At 48.7% G+C, this 15,798-nt stretch overlaps 1 protein-coding gene across 1 annotated transcript; it reads left to right on the top strand.

The window, feature by feature from the left end:
* Nucleotides 1–1,524: 1,524 nt before the first annotated feature.
* On the top strand, nt 1,525–12,386 carry FAM167A (family with sequence similarity 167 member A). The gene is made up of 2 exons (XM_075049810.1): nt 1,525–2,002; nt 11,784–12,386. The coding sequence occupies exons 1-2, from the start codon at nt 1,631–1,633 to the stop codon at nt 12,045–12,047; spliced, it is 636 nt and encodes a 211-aa protein (XP_074905911.1). The 5' UTR covers nt 1,525–1,630; the 3' UTR covers nt 12,048–12,386.
* The last annotated feature ends 3,412 nt before the right edge of the window (nt 12,387–15,798 follow it).

Below are 15,798 nucleotides of genomic sequence, written 5' to 3'. Positions count from 1 at the left end.
AGGCATGAGAGCTGCTGGCTTCAACCTGCTATAGTATCTGTGTTTGCTCTGGCTCACTGTAAAACTCTCATTAACATAAATAGGAGCGGGAACAAGACCGCAACATGACTAATTCTCCACCCCCAGACTGTCTGTGTGTATATTATCAACTCCTTGTTCAGCTCATGTGCCTGCACACAATTGTGGGATAAATCTTGCTCTCTGTTGGTGTTTATTTTAAATTGAATCTTCTTACTGAAAAGGTTGGAGAGGCATAATTATGGTCTGGATTTCAGAGTCACACACGTCTTTGTGGGCGCAAATAGCAGGGAAAAGAATGGCTGAGTAACTCCTATTGCTGTGGTTTAGTGCATCTAGATAGAAAGCTGCATACGTCCTGGCCAGCCTTTCTGGGCATGTTACCAGGCAGGCAAAAAATATTTTGTTTTGTGTTGGACGAGTAGATGAGAGCTCTGCATCTCTTCCTAGCTCAGTCATAGATGAGCATACGACCTTGAGAAAGTCTCTTATCTGATCCTATCAGCAAATGAATGCAGAAGCTGCCTAAGCTTAACTCTTGCAAAGTGGAGTCCTCTGTCCCTCCAGGTCCCATGGTTTGGTAAACCAGCTTTGGGCACGGCTTTCCTGAGTCCCCATGCGGCAGCAGGAGGAGAAGCTGGGAGGAAGCTCCTGGCTTCTCTGTGCTAGTCTTCCACCAGCGCGTTTTCAAGGGGACCATTGGGATCAATCCCAGTGGGCAGACTGGACGTGGCCCATGATGGAAACCACAAGTCCGAGTCTCCCTCAGCACAAGCATCTGAACCCAAACCATGCCAGCATCCCAGTTACTCCCACACTTGGCTGGGGACCACGCTCCTGCCCTCAGCCTGGTGGACAGGAGGGAGCTGAATCTTATGGCTGCAGATTGGCAGCTTTGGCAAACCTAGACCTAAACACAAATCTGTAAAACTGGAAAAAAGAAGAAAAAAAAAAAAGCCACTTTTCCCAGCTCTCCTTTTGGCTCAAACTCTTGGGAGAAGTTTGGGTTGTCTTACTTCACCTGCTCCTGTTTTGCCCAAGTGGAAAGACGTAGGTTTGCCAGCCAGGAAATCAGAAAAATGGCACGCAGAGACACCCCGACCCCCAGCAACAGCCACCGCTGTCTCCAGAGGACGTCGGGTTATGTGATACAGCTCCAGAGGGGTCTGTGAACACACCCCGGCCTCTTTGGCAACCCTTTTATGGCCCCTTGAGTTAAGACTGGAGATGTAGGTAACAAGAGCTTCCCTAAAAGCCGGAGCCTGTCTGTTCCTGCCCCAAAAGCAGTCAGATAGCTGAGGTGAGGTAACACTCCCCAGGAGAACCTTGGCACTGTGCCTCTCCCAAAGCCCTCGCTCCCTCCACTGCAGCAAGAGCAGTCTCTCCCTCCTCGCACCCTTTTCCTTCTCAAACTGGAAACCAAGCCTCTGCTTTTCTTCTAGGTGTTCGTCCAGGGCCGGCACGGTGCTTGAGCAGAAGCCACCACCACCGTGGTTGTCCTCCGAGGGGCTGCGTTTGTCACGCCGCGGGAGCTGGTCCAGCCCTGAGGGTTTCCTACCTCCATCGCTGGCCCTTTGCAGCACAGCCCTATGCTGTTTGACTCCCAGAGAGGATGTCTCTACCCAAAATCCAAATAGAGGAGGCTCCGGACAGCGCAGATACTGGCTCTGGAAGTGTTGCTCCTCCTGATGACCACCTAAGGAGCCTTAAGGCATTGACGGAGAAGCTGAGACTGGAGACCAGGCGCCCGTCCTACTTGGAGTGGAAGGCGAAGCTGGAGGAGCAGGCATGGAAGAGCCCCCAGCCGTCGGGAGAGGAGGAGGCGACCGAGGCCAAAAAGTCCCTGGGGGACACTGTCCCCTTGAGGAAGGTGCAGATGCATCTCAATGGGAGCCCTGCCCAGGACAAGGTGACTCTTACCTCAGGAAGAATAGGTGGCTTTGAGAGCATCGATGAAGCTTTGACGTGGCTCAGGAAAGAACTGGTAAGTGGTTTCCTGTCCCTGTTAGACAGCACACTTTTTCAAGAGGGGGGGAAAAAAAAAGAATGAGGAAACAAGTGACTCCTTGTTCCCACCTGCCTTCAGCCCCAGGTGAAAAGGCAACAATCAATCATTGCTTTTTCTATGGTTGGTGGGAGCAGGAACAGCCCAGGGAAGGGAAAAGGCAAATGTCAGAGCACCCATAACCTCAGAGGAGGAGCTGGGTCCATCTCAGCATCCCTGCTGGCATCCAGCAGGCTGGGGAAATATGGTAGCTTGCACTGGTTAGGACTTTTTAGCAGTTTGCTCCCTCCCCTGCTTCTCTAATTATATCTCAACACTCAGATGAATACAGCAGGTATGAATACACCATGAATACACAGGCAGTGCTAGTGCAATAGCCCGTCTCTGGCGGGGATCGGGAAGAGACGCTTCGTCGGGGCTGTAGGAAGGAAGCATGACTAGATCCATCCTCTGGATCTGCCCTGGCAGCTTGTGCCTGTTGGTGGTTTAGGAACTCCCTCAGCGGGAGATTGTACACTGACCACTGCGTTTAACAGTCATTAGCGGATCTAACCTCCAAGTGTTTGCTTAATTCCCCCGTTTTCTTTTTTTTTTTTTTTTTTTTAACTCATAACTCTCTATAAGGTCTTGTGCTAACCTGCTTCCCCCAAGTAATTTCTGCACAGTGAGATGAAGTGCTTCCTTTTGTTTCCAACTGTTGTGGAAACCCCTTGTTCCGGCCATGTAATATCTAATGAATAATATTCCTTTTTCGGTTGTATGCATGATGCCAGAACCTCATCTCAGAGCCCCTCCTCATCCAGCTCTTACAGCTTCATCGTCTGTTGGCTCCTGCCTCATTAGAAGCTGGTCCACATTTCTGTCATCCTCCTCCCCCAACCTTGGGCCCTATCTTACACATTTGTTTATTTCTGGTAGTTATGAACTAGTAGTTTCACAGAGAGGAAGACAAAAGTGTCACACCTATGCTAGGAAAATACACAGAGCCACGACATGGGTGCTGGAAGCTCATCTTTTATATCTTGTGTTGCTATCATGGTCTTTGGCACAAATTTGGCCTGGGCCAACTAGTGCTGACCCAAGCAGCTCTCAACCCAGCTCAGGAGTCAGCACAGCCTAGGGATAATTCCCAGGAGGAAGCGTGGATGCAGCACATCTTTTCTGGAGGCCACACGAGGTCAATAGGGTGGACATGACCAGATCAGGGCAGCTGTTTTCAGGGATGGAGAATGGGTCCCCGTGCTCTTTACAAGTGTAGGAGCAAGCAGACACCAAGACCACGCTTCCCAGTGATCCTTCTCCTTACTGGAATTAAAAATCTTATTATTTGGCCCACATGACTGGAAACAACTCATGTCATGTGGCTTTGTTTCTGTTGCCTAATTGGAAGTTTGCCTATGAGTCCCGCCAGCATTTGCAACTGTATTTGCAATATATTGACTGCAGCAATATTTGCAACAGCGTCCCAGGGGGCTGGGGCATCACTTGCAGTTCGGAGGCACTTGTGAAAATGTTCCTGTGCAAATGCTTTGCTTTTGATAAGCACTGAAAGTCTTTGAGGAAAGCTTCTTGTGCACAACAAGGACTAATAGTTTTTAAAAATTCTCTGCAACTTTTGCTGCAGATAATATTTATCTGTCAACTTTTTGTTGCTCTTCCTGTATACACCCAGCTAGATTGATCTCTAGAGAAGTTATTTACAGGGGTCGTTCTGGGTGTCAGTTTTGGTGGTTGAGCTGTTTCTCAGGACCATGGCTTTCAGAAGGCGAGTGCAGTGCTTTCAGGAATCCAGGACTTTTAGGAAGAGCTTTGAGCTGATCTCCTAAAATCACTCAGTGCTCTGGAGAATCTCAGCTCCAGATCTGAAGCCTGAATCTGGGTCTGTACTTACATCTGTGATGCAATCTTAAATTCACAGTGCACTTGATGTAAACCCCAAATCTCAAGATGCCCAAAGACAGTAAGAAGCAGATTTTCCTTCTCAGAGCCCCAGATTTTAAAAGATTTGGTTTGTTCTTTCAGTTTCTGCCCATGATGGAAGTATAAATTGTCTCGGAGTCCGATTCTACCGTTTAGACTGGGGCGTGGTATATAAACCACCATCTGATGAAAACTAGAAGTTTAAATTAAAGAAGAAAAAGGGCAAAGCAAACCCTAATTGTTCCTCACTTTCCATTTTCCTGCCTCTTAATTATACCAGTCTTTGCTGGATCTGGACGTGACTCATGTAATTTAGAACAATTTCCCCAAAAGAGAGAGCATGTATTTGACTGACCACACAGCTAAATAGCTATGTTGGAGGCACTATTGTTGGGTAAGAGCTGCCAGCAAACAGCGAGAACACAGCGAGGCCATCACATCACAGGATGCTGGAACAAAAAGATGCATTTCACATTACATTTCAAGGGTGAAACCCGGTTTCTTTTCAAATAAATGAACAAGCTTCCACATATCCCGACACAGTCAAGATTTTTCCTTGTTTATCTCCATGTTGTGATAGTAAAGCAATCAGGAAGGCTTCATAGCAGGATATGGTTACGTCTAAGTTTATATATTTATTTAAGGCAGGAGCCAAAGCCAGAAAGGGCAGCATCCCTCAGACAACACCCTGCTTGGGGCAACCAGGCAGGACACCAGCACCCCACACCTTGGGCAATTAATCCTTCTGGTCTGATTTAACGTAGGAGACCACAGATGTGTGAACACCACGCAACCCAGCCTTGCCCCAAGCAAGTTTTGAGTATCCCGGGCAGCTTTCTGAAGATCATCCAGAAATGATCCAGTAGTCATAATTAAGGTGAAATCTGCCTCCACCGCGCTGTCCTCTGCTGCAGGGTGAATTCTCCCCCACTCTCCATAGACCTTCATGAGAAGTCAATTTAGAGTATGTAGGAGTCATCTATCCAACAAAAGGGCAAAAACTGCTGTATGTGGAGTTTTCTATCCAGGAAAGAAGTACACCAGCCCGGGTCCTTGCTGAATGAAACACAACGATGCAGGGTGGGCAGCTCCATCACCCACACTGTGCAACCCTCTTCACAGCTACCAGCGAGTTTAGGCTGGGTTATTTCAATAGCATGGCCCCAGCATGGTTTTGGCTCGTACCAGTTAGCACCCTGCCAAACAGTTAAAGCTTCAGGAGTTTGCGCATGCTGGGGATGGTTCCCAACAGGCAATTTGTACGGGACCACCCAATTTTGGAATTAACTCTATCCCAGCCAAAACCAGTAGACGCAGCAAAATGAATTTAGTAGTATGTGTATGCCCAAACTTTTCCTTGGCCATGGTGCTACAGAACGGGCCGTGGCATGGGTTGGTTTTTTGGTCAAGTAACAGTCCAGGAATGCCTAGCTTTAAAATTAAAGTTACCTGTAAAATCTGAAGCATTACTCCCAGTTCACACAAAAGGGGTCATCTAATGCTGCAAGGAATTTGCCTCTGCATCTCCAGAGTCTGCTCTGCTTCAGGTTCAGGCTCCTCATGTTCAGAAGTGAAGGACAAACCCAAGGTCTTACTGTGCATCTGCTGTTCTTGGTTTTTCACCCCACATGACCTGTCCCAGGACCTGATTCCGTACACCGAGTCCTGGCCCTCATTTACAGGACTGACATATGCCCACTGAGCTCCAGCCAGCCACGTCAGCTGGGACCTGCTGAGAATCTGGCCCCGAGAAGGTGATTTATTCAGACATGCAAACTCCTGCTCTTGTTTTTGTGCCGAGAGGCTCTGCGTAGGTGCACGGGCAAATTGCAGTACTCAGCATGTGCTGAACCGCCCCGGGGCTGGAGCACTTCCCTCCCCAACTCCTCCTGCCTCTTCTTTGCCCTCGTGTTTGCCTTTGTGCTGTCAAGTGTGGCTGCTCTTCATCAATGCTGAAAGTAAAGCCATTACCAGCCAGGGTATGGTGACAGACCCAAGGATCAGACTGCTCAGGCTCTACTTTCCTCTTTGGTTTTGAAATTCGTCAGGTTTTACAAGTTGTAAAATTAAGCCCTCAAAGTCCTCTTCCTCTTAAATGTGGTTAAAGAACAAAGACATCTTAGAACTGGGACATCTTAGGACAGTTCTGACTTTGTCCCAGTAGGAAAATACATTTTCCATCTCAAATTCACCAGTGTTTGGCACTAAAATCTAAGGTGTGTGAGCCAGAATGCAGGAAAGACTCTTGAAAAGGGACAAAAATGTCTGATGCGCTCTCCTGGGAAATCGTAAACCACCTATGTCCTGTTGGTCAGACATTTGCTATTAAATATTAACTGTTATTAACTCCATTTGGGATACTGATATTGGCTGAACAAGTACTTAAGTGAACTTAAACGATGTGGCACCAAAACAGTGTTGACATAAGCCTCGTTGCAGATTGCTCTGTGGTTGTTGGGAGGTGAAGAGGAGGAGAAGGAGTTTAGAGCATGGATATGGTGATGGAGACTGGCCTGTGTTGGGACCCCTCTGCTACATAGCAGGTCCAAGAAGGATTTGTCTTTATTTGTATTTAAAGCAGTGAAAGGACATGGGCAAGGCACCAGAGTGGGGTCACCTCTACTGTTAAATTGCTAGAACCAGAGCACAGTTTAGGAGTTATCACAGAACAGGGCCATCCCCAAGGGGCAGTTTGGGTGCAGCCACCCTGTTTTGGGTGCAGCCACCCTGTTTTGGAGAGAGAGGGAGTTTCATGCAGTGGTTGTGGATTTATGAGTGCAGCAGATAAGTAACTGCAGCTCTGAGAAATTGTATGCTCTTCTCCTGTGTAAGCCCATGTGTAAGCCCACTGAGATGTCCCTCTGCTCACCTCACTCAGATGCTAAGCTGCCAGGCTTTTTCTCTGGCAGTGGGCTTTGTCCTAGGTACGTCATTCCCAATCCTGGAAGCATTTAACACCCTTAAGTTAACAAAAACCAGATGTAACTACCTCCCTCAGGAAAGGTAATATGAAGATTTCTGAGGGAGTCAACACTGAAGCCGGGTGAGATTTGGGACCCATATCAGGCTTTCCATGTGTCAGCTGGCAAAGTTATCCCAAACTTTGGTGGTGTGTAACTCCCAGGCACTGCAGGAGATGAGATACCTCGTTTGGGGCTGCGGGTTGCACCACAAGGGTGTGAGCATCTAAAATTATCCATGGCAGGGTGGCATCTGAGCACCTTTGAAGATGAAGCCTCAAACCAAAACACAGACTTAACTGACTTCTCTGAAGTGTTTGGCAAGGGTCTAATAACTGGCCTGTGCTTCTCTGTGCTTGAATCCAAGCGGCTGCACTCAGTTAGGAAAGCATCAGTTTGGATTTAAGTTTCTTTTGATCCTTTGGAAATAAAAAGGACTATCCCCATGGGAGCAGCTGTTCCTCCACAGACCATCACCCTGAGCTTCATGGACCACAGACTGGGACTCTGTCCATGGGACACTTCTCTTTTGGGAAGAGGTCCAAGGAGCTCCACACGTCCCTGCCATGAGGTGCTCCCTGCTGATACATCCCCCCATAGCAAGGCAGGGAGAAGATGGACCGCTGGCAATGGGAACGTTATTGGTCTTTCTGTCTGTGACCATATGGTTAAGGCAAACTTGAAGACAAGTCTGGGCTACACTCTCAGCTACTTCTAGTTATTCGGGCTAAGCCACCTAGGCTGGACAACAGCCAAGGATGCATCCAAAGCTTTCTCTCCCTCCCCATATTAAACATTCTTGAGAGACTCTGAGGCTCAATCCAAACAGAAAATCCTTCCCGGGTTCATAAAATTCTGGGGTCCAGCTTTGTGATTCAGTCTAGCAGTTGCAGTAGCTCATCTGCCAGGAAGGACCTGAGTTTGGTTCCCCCTCCCACCCAAGGAAATTCAAACCAGCAGCCTGTCCATCCCAACAGCATGCTCCAAACACGCAGATGAAAGGCAGCTCTTTGCCTGCTGGAGCTCGGTGCGCAGAAAGAGGCAAAGTTTGTTAAAAAGTGGTTTGTGCGAGCAAGACATACCTAAGGGTCTTACTGCATTTGGCATGTGAGACTCGAAGGAAGAAAAACGCACGGCTTCTGCTGGGTGCTCCCCATGGGTTTGTCCAGGACATTGCACAGAGTGTGTGGGATGAACTGGTGCATTGAGTTACTTTGTGGTGACTGGCCCTGTGGGTGAACTGTGTAAACCGAAAACCCACAGCTTCCCATGATGTGGCCCCTGTAATCCCATCATTTCTTTCCAGGAAGCTTTGTGGAGCTCTGCTGACCCGACAGTGCTCCTTTTAAAAAGAGATCATTCATCATTTCTAGCGATGGTTTGGTCCTCAGCGTGGGACGGATTGAATGTTTCTAGTACTCATGAGGAGCCTCGGGGAAAGGGAAGGAGACTGAGGATTTCTGGGTTCTGACCCAAATTCTGCTAATATTCTGGGTGGTTTTGAACAAAGCAGCGTTTAATGGGACAAGTCCATGGAGGGAGGACAGGGTGTTTGCATCTCAAGCCAAGTCCCAGTGATGAGTGGGAAGAGTGAGAGAGGCTATGCCCTGCAGAGCAGCCCACCCTTCCTGCCCACAGTGGGGCCTTTCATGCTCTTCCCCCTGCCCAGTTGACACCCCATGGACCTACCTTCATGGGACCTGTCACCATGCAAGGCGCTCCCAAGCCCTCGGGAAGAGAAGGCAAGCTCCCAAGGGGCACAAGCAGTGACAGCCCTCATCCCTTATGCCATCTCCTCATTGTGCGCGTCATCCTTCACTCAACCATTGCCAGGCTTTGTCCCTCACCCATCTACCTTTCTTTTCTGGAGGACAGAAGAGGGTTTTATCCCTCTGGGAAAGCCTTGGCTGATGGTGCACATCTGGCAGGTCACCCTTGGTTCCCTGGTCAGCCCCAGAGCCAGGCAGGGCTGTGTCTAAGATGGTGTTACAGACTAGGTGATCAGCGTAGGTGGGTGGTGGTTTTGTCCCATGCCACGTTGTCCCCACCCTACAAGACCACGTGGCTGTGGAAGAGGCTGTTTCGGCAAACACCAGGGTCAGAAGGTCCGATGGGGGTAAGGAAGGGTGACTGGAGATTGAGCACCTGAAGGACATACCCTGGAGAGCTTTGTCTTCCAGCTTGCATGAAATCAAGACAGCTTCCTCAAAAGTTGGGGAAAGTAAGAACCAGTCAAAAACTGGAAAGCTGGCTTGCGAGGGAAAGATAGCAATCTCCAACTCACATCCCTCTCCACAATGGCCTCGTAATTAATTTTTAAACCCTTTTTGGTGGTGGCTTTTTTTTTATTCCACATTCCTCAAAGCATTTAATGAAAGTATTTGTTGACATTTCTTGTGTAGCTTGATAAACTGACAAGAAAGAACGACCAAGGGTCAGTTCAATAATGCCCACGATTGCCTTCCTGATAAAATGTCGAGTTGCAGCATTCATTGTGAAACAGGGAAAAATATCGACAGAATTAATTTTTTTTCATTGCAACTCATGTGGGAAAAGAAAAACCTGCCGAGTGGCATTACTCTGCTGGGGGCACAGGCTACGAGGTCTGAAAGGAAATAGTGGTTTTTTGAAGAAGGCAAATGGCCACAACCCTGCCAACAATTCGAGAGAGATTTCATGAGAGAGAGAGAGAGATTCACTCTGAGATTTGTACCAAGGTGACTAAATCCTCTCCAGGCAACCAAGCTGGAGTCCAACTACTGGCTGAGAGCACCAGGCAGGGTCCTCCAGGGTAACTCCATGGTGCAGGAGTGTGAAAAGCCTTGCTTGGCTTGGATTAACTTTCATTATACTCATGTCAGCTCCTGGCTTAGGCTCTGAGCACAGCATTGCAAAGGGCTTCCCGACAGCCACAGAAAACAGCTGGAGCAGAGCCAGGCTTCCCCCCAAGCCCTTCAACCTCCTGAGGTGACTGCTTTGTCCTGCTGTAAGACTGGCAATGCTGCAAGGGGGGATCCCAGTGTCTTTGGAGGTATTGCCTGGAGGAGGAGGGATTATGCCACAAGCTAGAGCAGCCCCGAGACTGCTCTGGTTGACAGCCTTGTTGCAGCAGCCCATGAATCAGGCATTAGAAAGATCTCACGTAGAAATACAAGGGCCACCTGCGGACCCTCCCTAGGGGAAATTTCCCTCCTTCCTTCCCTTCTGCAGTTTCATGTACAAGCCACTAGATCAGGAATAAATTTATCCCCCTTCCCCAGAGCTACGTCTGCACTTGTAAACTAAACAGCTCATTTTCAGGCCTGTAGGCAAACTGGTATGGTTTGGCCATGTCCATGCTGTTAAAATCCAGGCAAGTTGGCTGTATCCCAAATGCCTATTGAGGATGAATCCCTCTGTGTTAACTCCTGAAGAGTGCCTGCAGGGAATTGCTTTGGCCACAGCTCAAAGGATGCCAGGACCTTGCTTGCAATCAAGTGGAGAGACTTTGTTGTAATGCACTATTTAATGTATTGCTACAGATGTAGTCTGGGTCTGTTTCTGAGCTTGTGCAAACCACAGGGAGCCAAGAAACTAGTGATGCAAATGAAAGGAGTGAGGTGAAGGATGGGGTCAGGACAGCTCCACAGTGCAGCTGGAGATGAGCTCAGGGCATCGTCTCATGCACTGAGAAGCTGGTGAGGACAGGACACACCTGGGACACATTGGGAGGAAAAAAAAAACCCAGAGAAAATAAATCAGGAGCCTTGGTGCCAAGAGGCTCCTTCCACTGCCAGTTCATGTCCTGCGATGGAGGCAACACCAGAGAAAGAGGCAGGACATCCCATCAGGGCAGATGTAGGACTCTTTTCCAGCCAGTTTTGCTCCCTCCTTGTTTCCAGCACTTACAGAGAGATTTAAGCCACAAAGTTTGCTAAGAGCTGTTCAGCTTCTCTCCCACCGCTCTCTTTGAGGCTTTTGTGGTTTGTTGCTTTTCTGCGAGGAGGGATTTGGGGTGAGACGTGGGGATTGTCTTCTTGGCATCTGCTGTTCTAGCTCTGCCTGCTTCTGTTCCCCAGACAAAGGCTGATTCTTGCACCAAGTGTTCACCTCCTTCCTTCATCACCCCCAATATCCTGTGGCAATAAATTCTCTGCTTAATTATGAGTTGGAATTAAAAAAAAAAAAAAAAAAGCAGCTCTTTTCTTTCATCACTTCTGAATCTTCCACCTTCCAAAGTTAGGTGCCAGGGGAGGAAAAAAAACCTCTGAAACACTTAGCTCATTAGCCTGCAGGATAGTTGTTCTCCCTCTTGTGGGAAACCGTGGAGGTCCCATCCCGCGAGCTACTTCAAATCAGTGAGATAAGCCACGGGGGATGTGGAGGACCACGTTCCTGGCTGTCGTGAACCAGCTCTGATTTATGCAGGCTGGAAACCCTGCCAAGGCCAAGTAGTTGGGGATTGGTTCTCTGGGGTTCTTTTAATTGGTCCTTTCCCCCTCTAATTGCTCCTTCTCACTGTGGCTGCTCCCTTATGAGCAAAATTAATTTGGGCTTTGCTTAAGGTTGAGATGGAGGCTCTGAAGCCTGCACTGACAGATACCCAGCCAACAGCCTTGGCATGGCTGGTTTTAATTCCAGTTTCCAGGTGCTCCTGAAAACCTGAGTAGTCTCAGACTTCCTGAATGCTAAAAATTCACCGTCCTAAACCAGTATTTGACTGGGATGCACTGCAGGCTCGGAAGACCCCTGTCCGTCCCAGTTCTTTGCAATGGTGTAGCATCTCTAGTTACATTTCCAAGGATTCGGTGCAGCCTCTAGCAGGGAGCTGCACAATGAGGAAATTTGCTGTCCCCTTGCCAATACCCTCTTCCCTCCCCACCCTCCGTCTTGTGTTTCAGGCAGAAATGCGCCTGCAGGACCAGCAGCTGGCGAGGCAGCTCATGCGCCTCCGCAGCGACATCAACAAGCTGAAGATCGAGCAGACCTGCCACCTGCACCAGCGCATGCTCAACGACGCCACGTACGAGCTGGAGGAGAGGGATGAGCTCTCCGACCTCTTCTGTGACTTCCCCCTCGTGAGCTCCTTCAGCCTCTCCACGCCGCTCAAGCTCATCGGGGTCACCAAGATGAACATCAACTCCCGCCGGTTCTCGCTGTGTTGAAGGGGGGGAGAAGAGGGAAGGATGGGGGAGAAAGAGAGAGGACTGGGCAACGCCAGGGCTCTCTCCGCCTGATGGCTGGGCAAAAAAGAGGCCAAAGAGGAGCAGAGGGAACAGGAGCAAACGGAACCCACAGCTGGTCTTGGTGGCAGGGTAGAGCAGCGGAGCTGGGCACTGAGGTGGCCCAGAGATGCTCGTTGAGAAGACAGGACCTGCACGGAGGAAGTGTGGAGAGCATCTGAACCCACCACGTGCACTTAGCTTGCTCCTTTGCAAAGTCCCTTCTCCTTCTCTTCCCCCCACGGTAGCTAAGAGGACACAGCTCCAGCGTGGTTGGTTGTACTCAGAATCAAAGGAGGGGGGGCAAAGATCAGCCACAAAGCAAAGCAAAATCCCTTTTCCCTTCCCCTTTACCTCCTACCAGGCTAGAGCCGTCTCTTCAGAAAATAAGTCACTCTCCTCCACGGATGTCTCCTTGGGCATCAATCCTCAGCCTCTGCTGGCGCAAGCACAGGTCCATGGGGCTATTTCAGGTGGAAAGCTGATTTCCAGTGGAATGGGGCCCTCCCAGCAGGTGAGGGACCATGGGTTAAATGGTATACAGCCCCAAGAAGTGGTGAGAAGATGTGTTTGTTGACTTGCTCCATTGAGTCAAGTGTACTCTAGCTTAATTTTGCCTGTGGTATAGATTATGGACAGATCATGGGTATATTTATATAGGGACTCCAGCCAGCCAGAAGTTGCCTGTGTGCCCTAGAAATTATACCCAGAGCAATACGTGTTTCTGATCTTGTTGTCAGCAGTGGCCACAAGACACCGTGTGGTTACCCCTGCGAGCAGTAAGGCAAAGGAGGTAACTTACACCCAAGACATCTCATATCAGAGAAATCACCCCAGGCTGACATTCCCCCAACAGCAGCACCAGCAAATCCTGGATCCTCTGTAGCAACACACATCCATCAGCGAAACGAACTTCCAGAGGAGAAGAGGGACTTTTGTGTAATGAACATAAAGTGTGGCTGTAAAATTAAAGGGAGAAATTATGCTGTGATGAGCTTCGGACCTGCAGCAAACACATGGGATTCCCTCCCAGCTTGGCAGTATGTAAGACGGATGCTGTATTTTCTTGCCTTTCAGTGCACACAGCTGCACACGTGCCTGTACGGCAGAGACACCCGTGGTCCAGCCCAGCAAGGGCAGGGACTCAAGAGGTCTAGCCATGGCAATCTTGGGACACCCAAGTCTAGAGGGAGCGTGGGTGCCTCTAGGCTCTCCCTCCTGTGCCGACACTGCTCCTGACCGTGTCAGAGCGGTACAATCTCTCAACCCATCGCCCCAGCCCAGCTCTGCTCTCTGTGCCTGAGCGGAGAGCTCTGCGGCTGAAGGAACGTGACTGTGTCCACGCAGCACCAGCCCAAGCCCTGGCGACGAGCAGAAGATGCAAACCAGCGCTGGGCTGAAAGCCGTGTGGCTGTGTTGATGTGCCTGTACCTGACTGTGTCTGTAAGCTGTGTGTGTGTGCATAAGTTGTTGTGTGTGTGCATGTGAGCCCGCAGGATGCCTCTCTCAGGAGGCTGAGTGGTGGACCCATGTCTTTGTTCCCAAACGTGACATGAACCAGAATCTGATGAGACTCTGCCGTGCCTGGGAAGATGCGATGAGGCTTCAAGTCTTGGGGTTTCCACAGAGAGCTTAGGTCCATGCAGAGAAGACAAATAATTCGTCTGCCTCCACGGGTGTCCGTGGGAGGAACAAATTAACATCACAAAGGGGTTCATAGCCACACGGGGCTGGGGACTGGTAGGGGACTCTGGAGCTGAGTTCAGTCCTCTATCTCCCATAGTACGTAACCCCTTGGTGATGCCTCCCCCTCCACTTCAAAGCTCACTGAATATCATTTCTTTCTGCTAAGGAAGGAGGTATTTGGGGCACTGGAGCTCTGTCTACACCAGTAAGTTAATCAGTGCCATGCCTGGGTGCTGAGTCTTGTGCTGCCCAGGCACTGAAGGTTTAATTGGGTTGTGGCCAGACTGTCAGTTGGCCTCTGGACAAGACAACCAGCCATGATGCCATTTAGTTTACTAGTAGAGAAATGGCCTTATTTCCCCATGGACAACCTGAAAAAAGGAAAAAAAACCCACCTCATCAAAATTCTATTTACTTTTTTAATAATAAAAAAATATCAATTCAAGTCCCACATGTTGATTTTCAGAGGCATTTTCGAGCAAAAGATAGCAATGATGACTTTTCAGAGAAAATAATGCCTTGGAAGAGGGGGACTGCTTCTCTCTAGGATCAACTAGAGTTGACTGTAGGGTGGACCTGCCTTTGGGCTCTTGTCTGGTAGCCAAATGCAGGAGGTTAGTACAAGCACAGTCTTAGGAGGTCATTATATGTGACATTAGAAATATCAGACGTCTGGGTTCCAGACATGTATTTTCTGCATTAAGTGGAATGGGGGATGGTTATAACTGCCAGCTGTTCGTTGAAATGCACAATTTTTTAATTATAAAATTATGTCTGTATTGATTTCTGCCTCTGGTCTCTCACTGTGTTCAGTGACTCCAGGTGTGTCTGGAGAGCGGTCGGGGAAGCGCCAGCCTGGTGTGTTCAAGGTTTACAGGTGGGCAAGGTTTCCACTCAGGTTTTTCTATCTGCACACATCACTGGGACACCCCTACGGCTCCATCAGCAATTGCTCCACCTTGCAGTCTGGAGGAGATAGGAAGAACTTAAGGTGGGAGCACTTATTACGTGTTTGGACAAAAGTGTGCAGGGAAGAAGGTCCAAAAAAAAAAAAAAAAATCCCCACTCTTTTTTGTTAGGTGCTGTTTTGTTAGTCAGCCACTGAGTCAAAAGTGGGTCCAGGCACTTAAAAATATATCAGGCTAGGGAAGAAAAATAAATAGAAGTATGTCTGATTACTGCTGAACTTTGTTTAAAAAAACCAAGTCATCCAAAGGTTGGGTGGGCCTTGAGAAACATGAGTACAGGTCACTGGTCCCACCACAAAATTCCCAGAAAGGAGGTTCCAGGTCTCAGCTGTCTGCAATGAGATGATTCATGCCATCGAGCACCGGTTCCTCTCCTCGTACAAGTGGCTTAGAGCCATGTCCCCTTTCCTAGATGACCTACGATGCCTGCAGAGAAAGGCTGGTGGCAATCAAGGTTGATGCTTCTGAGGTCCATCCTGAAAATACCTTTTAATGTGACCACATGTGTGGATCACTGAAACAAGGCCACGGTATCTCCATATGGAGCACCAGTGGCTGCTGCTCCATCTATCTGAAGCAGGGATCTACTGGATGTTGATTCAAGGGTTGTCCACAGTCAGCCAGCCAGTGAGACATGTTGCTTGCTGAAATTAAAGAGCAAGTTTGAGACTAATCCTTGTGAATAATTAACTGCATTTTTAATTTAGATGGCCAGAGTGGAAGACCATGGATTTCTCCAGGCTAACTGGAAGACCATATTTCAGATTATTTTTTCTTGCCCCAAAAAGCTCAATGCAAATTTTGGATGGGGGGTGACAGTCTAGCATTTTAATTGGTTACATTTTGCTTTTACTTAAAACAGTTCTAAAAATCTTAATTTAAAACTGAAACCATTAACACCTCATTTTCATTCAAACATTGTTTTGTAATGTACAGTCAAAATATTCTCCCTGAAATAGCCTTAATGAAACTTTCCCACTTTCTCTTTTTCAGTGGGTATCACCCATTCACCCAGCTAGACCCAATCCCTGAAGTTTTAG

This window comes from Buteo buteo, chromosome 17, assembly GCF_964188355.1.
Source record: "Buteo buteo chromosome 17, bButBut1.hap1.1, whole genome shotgun sequence".
Taxonomy (NCBI): domain Eukaryota; kingdom Metazoa; phylum Chordata; class Aves; order Accipitriformes; family Accipitridae; genus Buteo; species Buteo buteo.
Note: the sequence above shows the minus strand (reverse complement) of the source record. Positions and strands in the feature narration are given on the sequence as shown.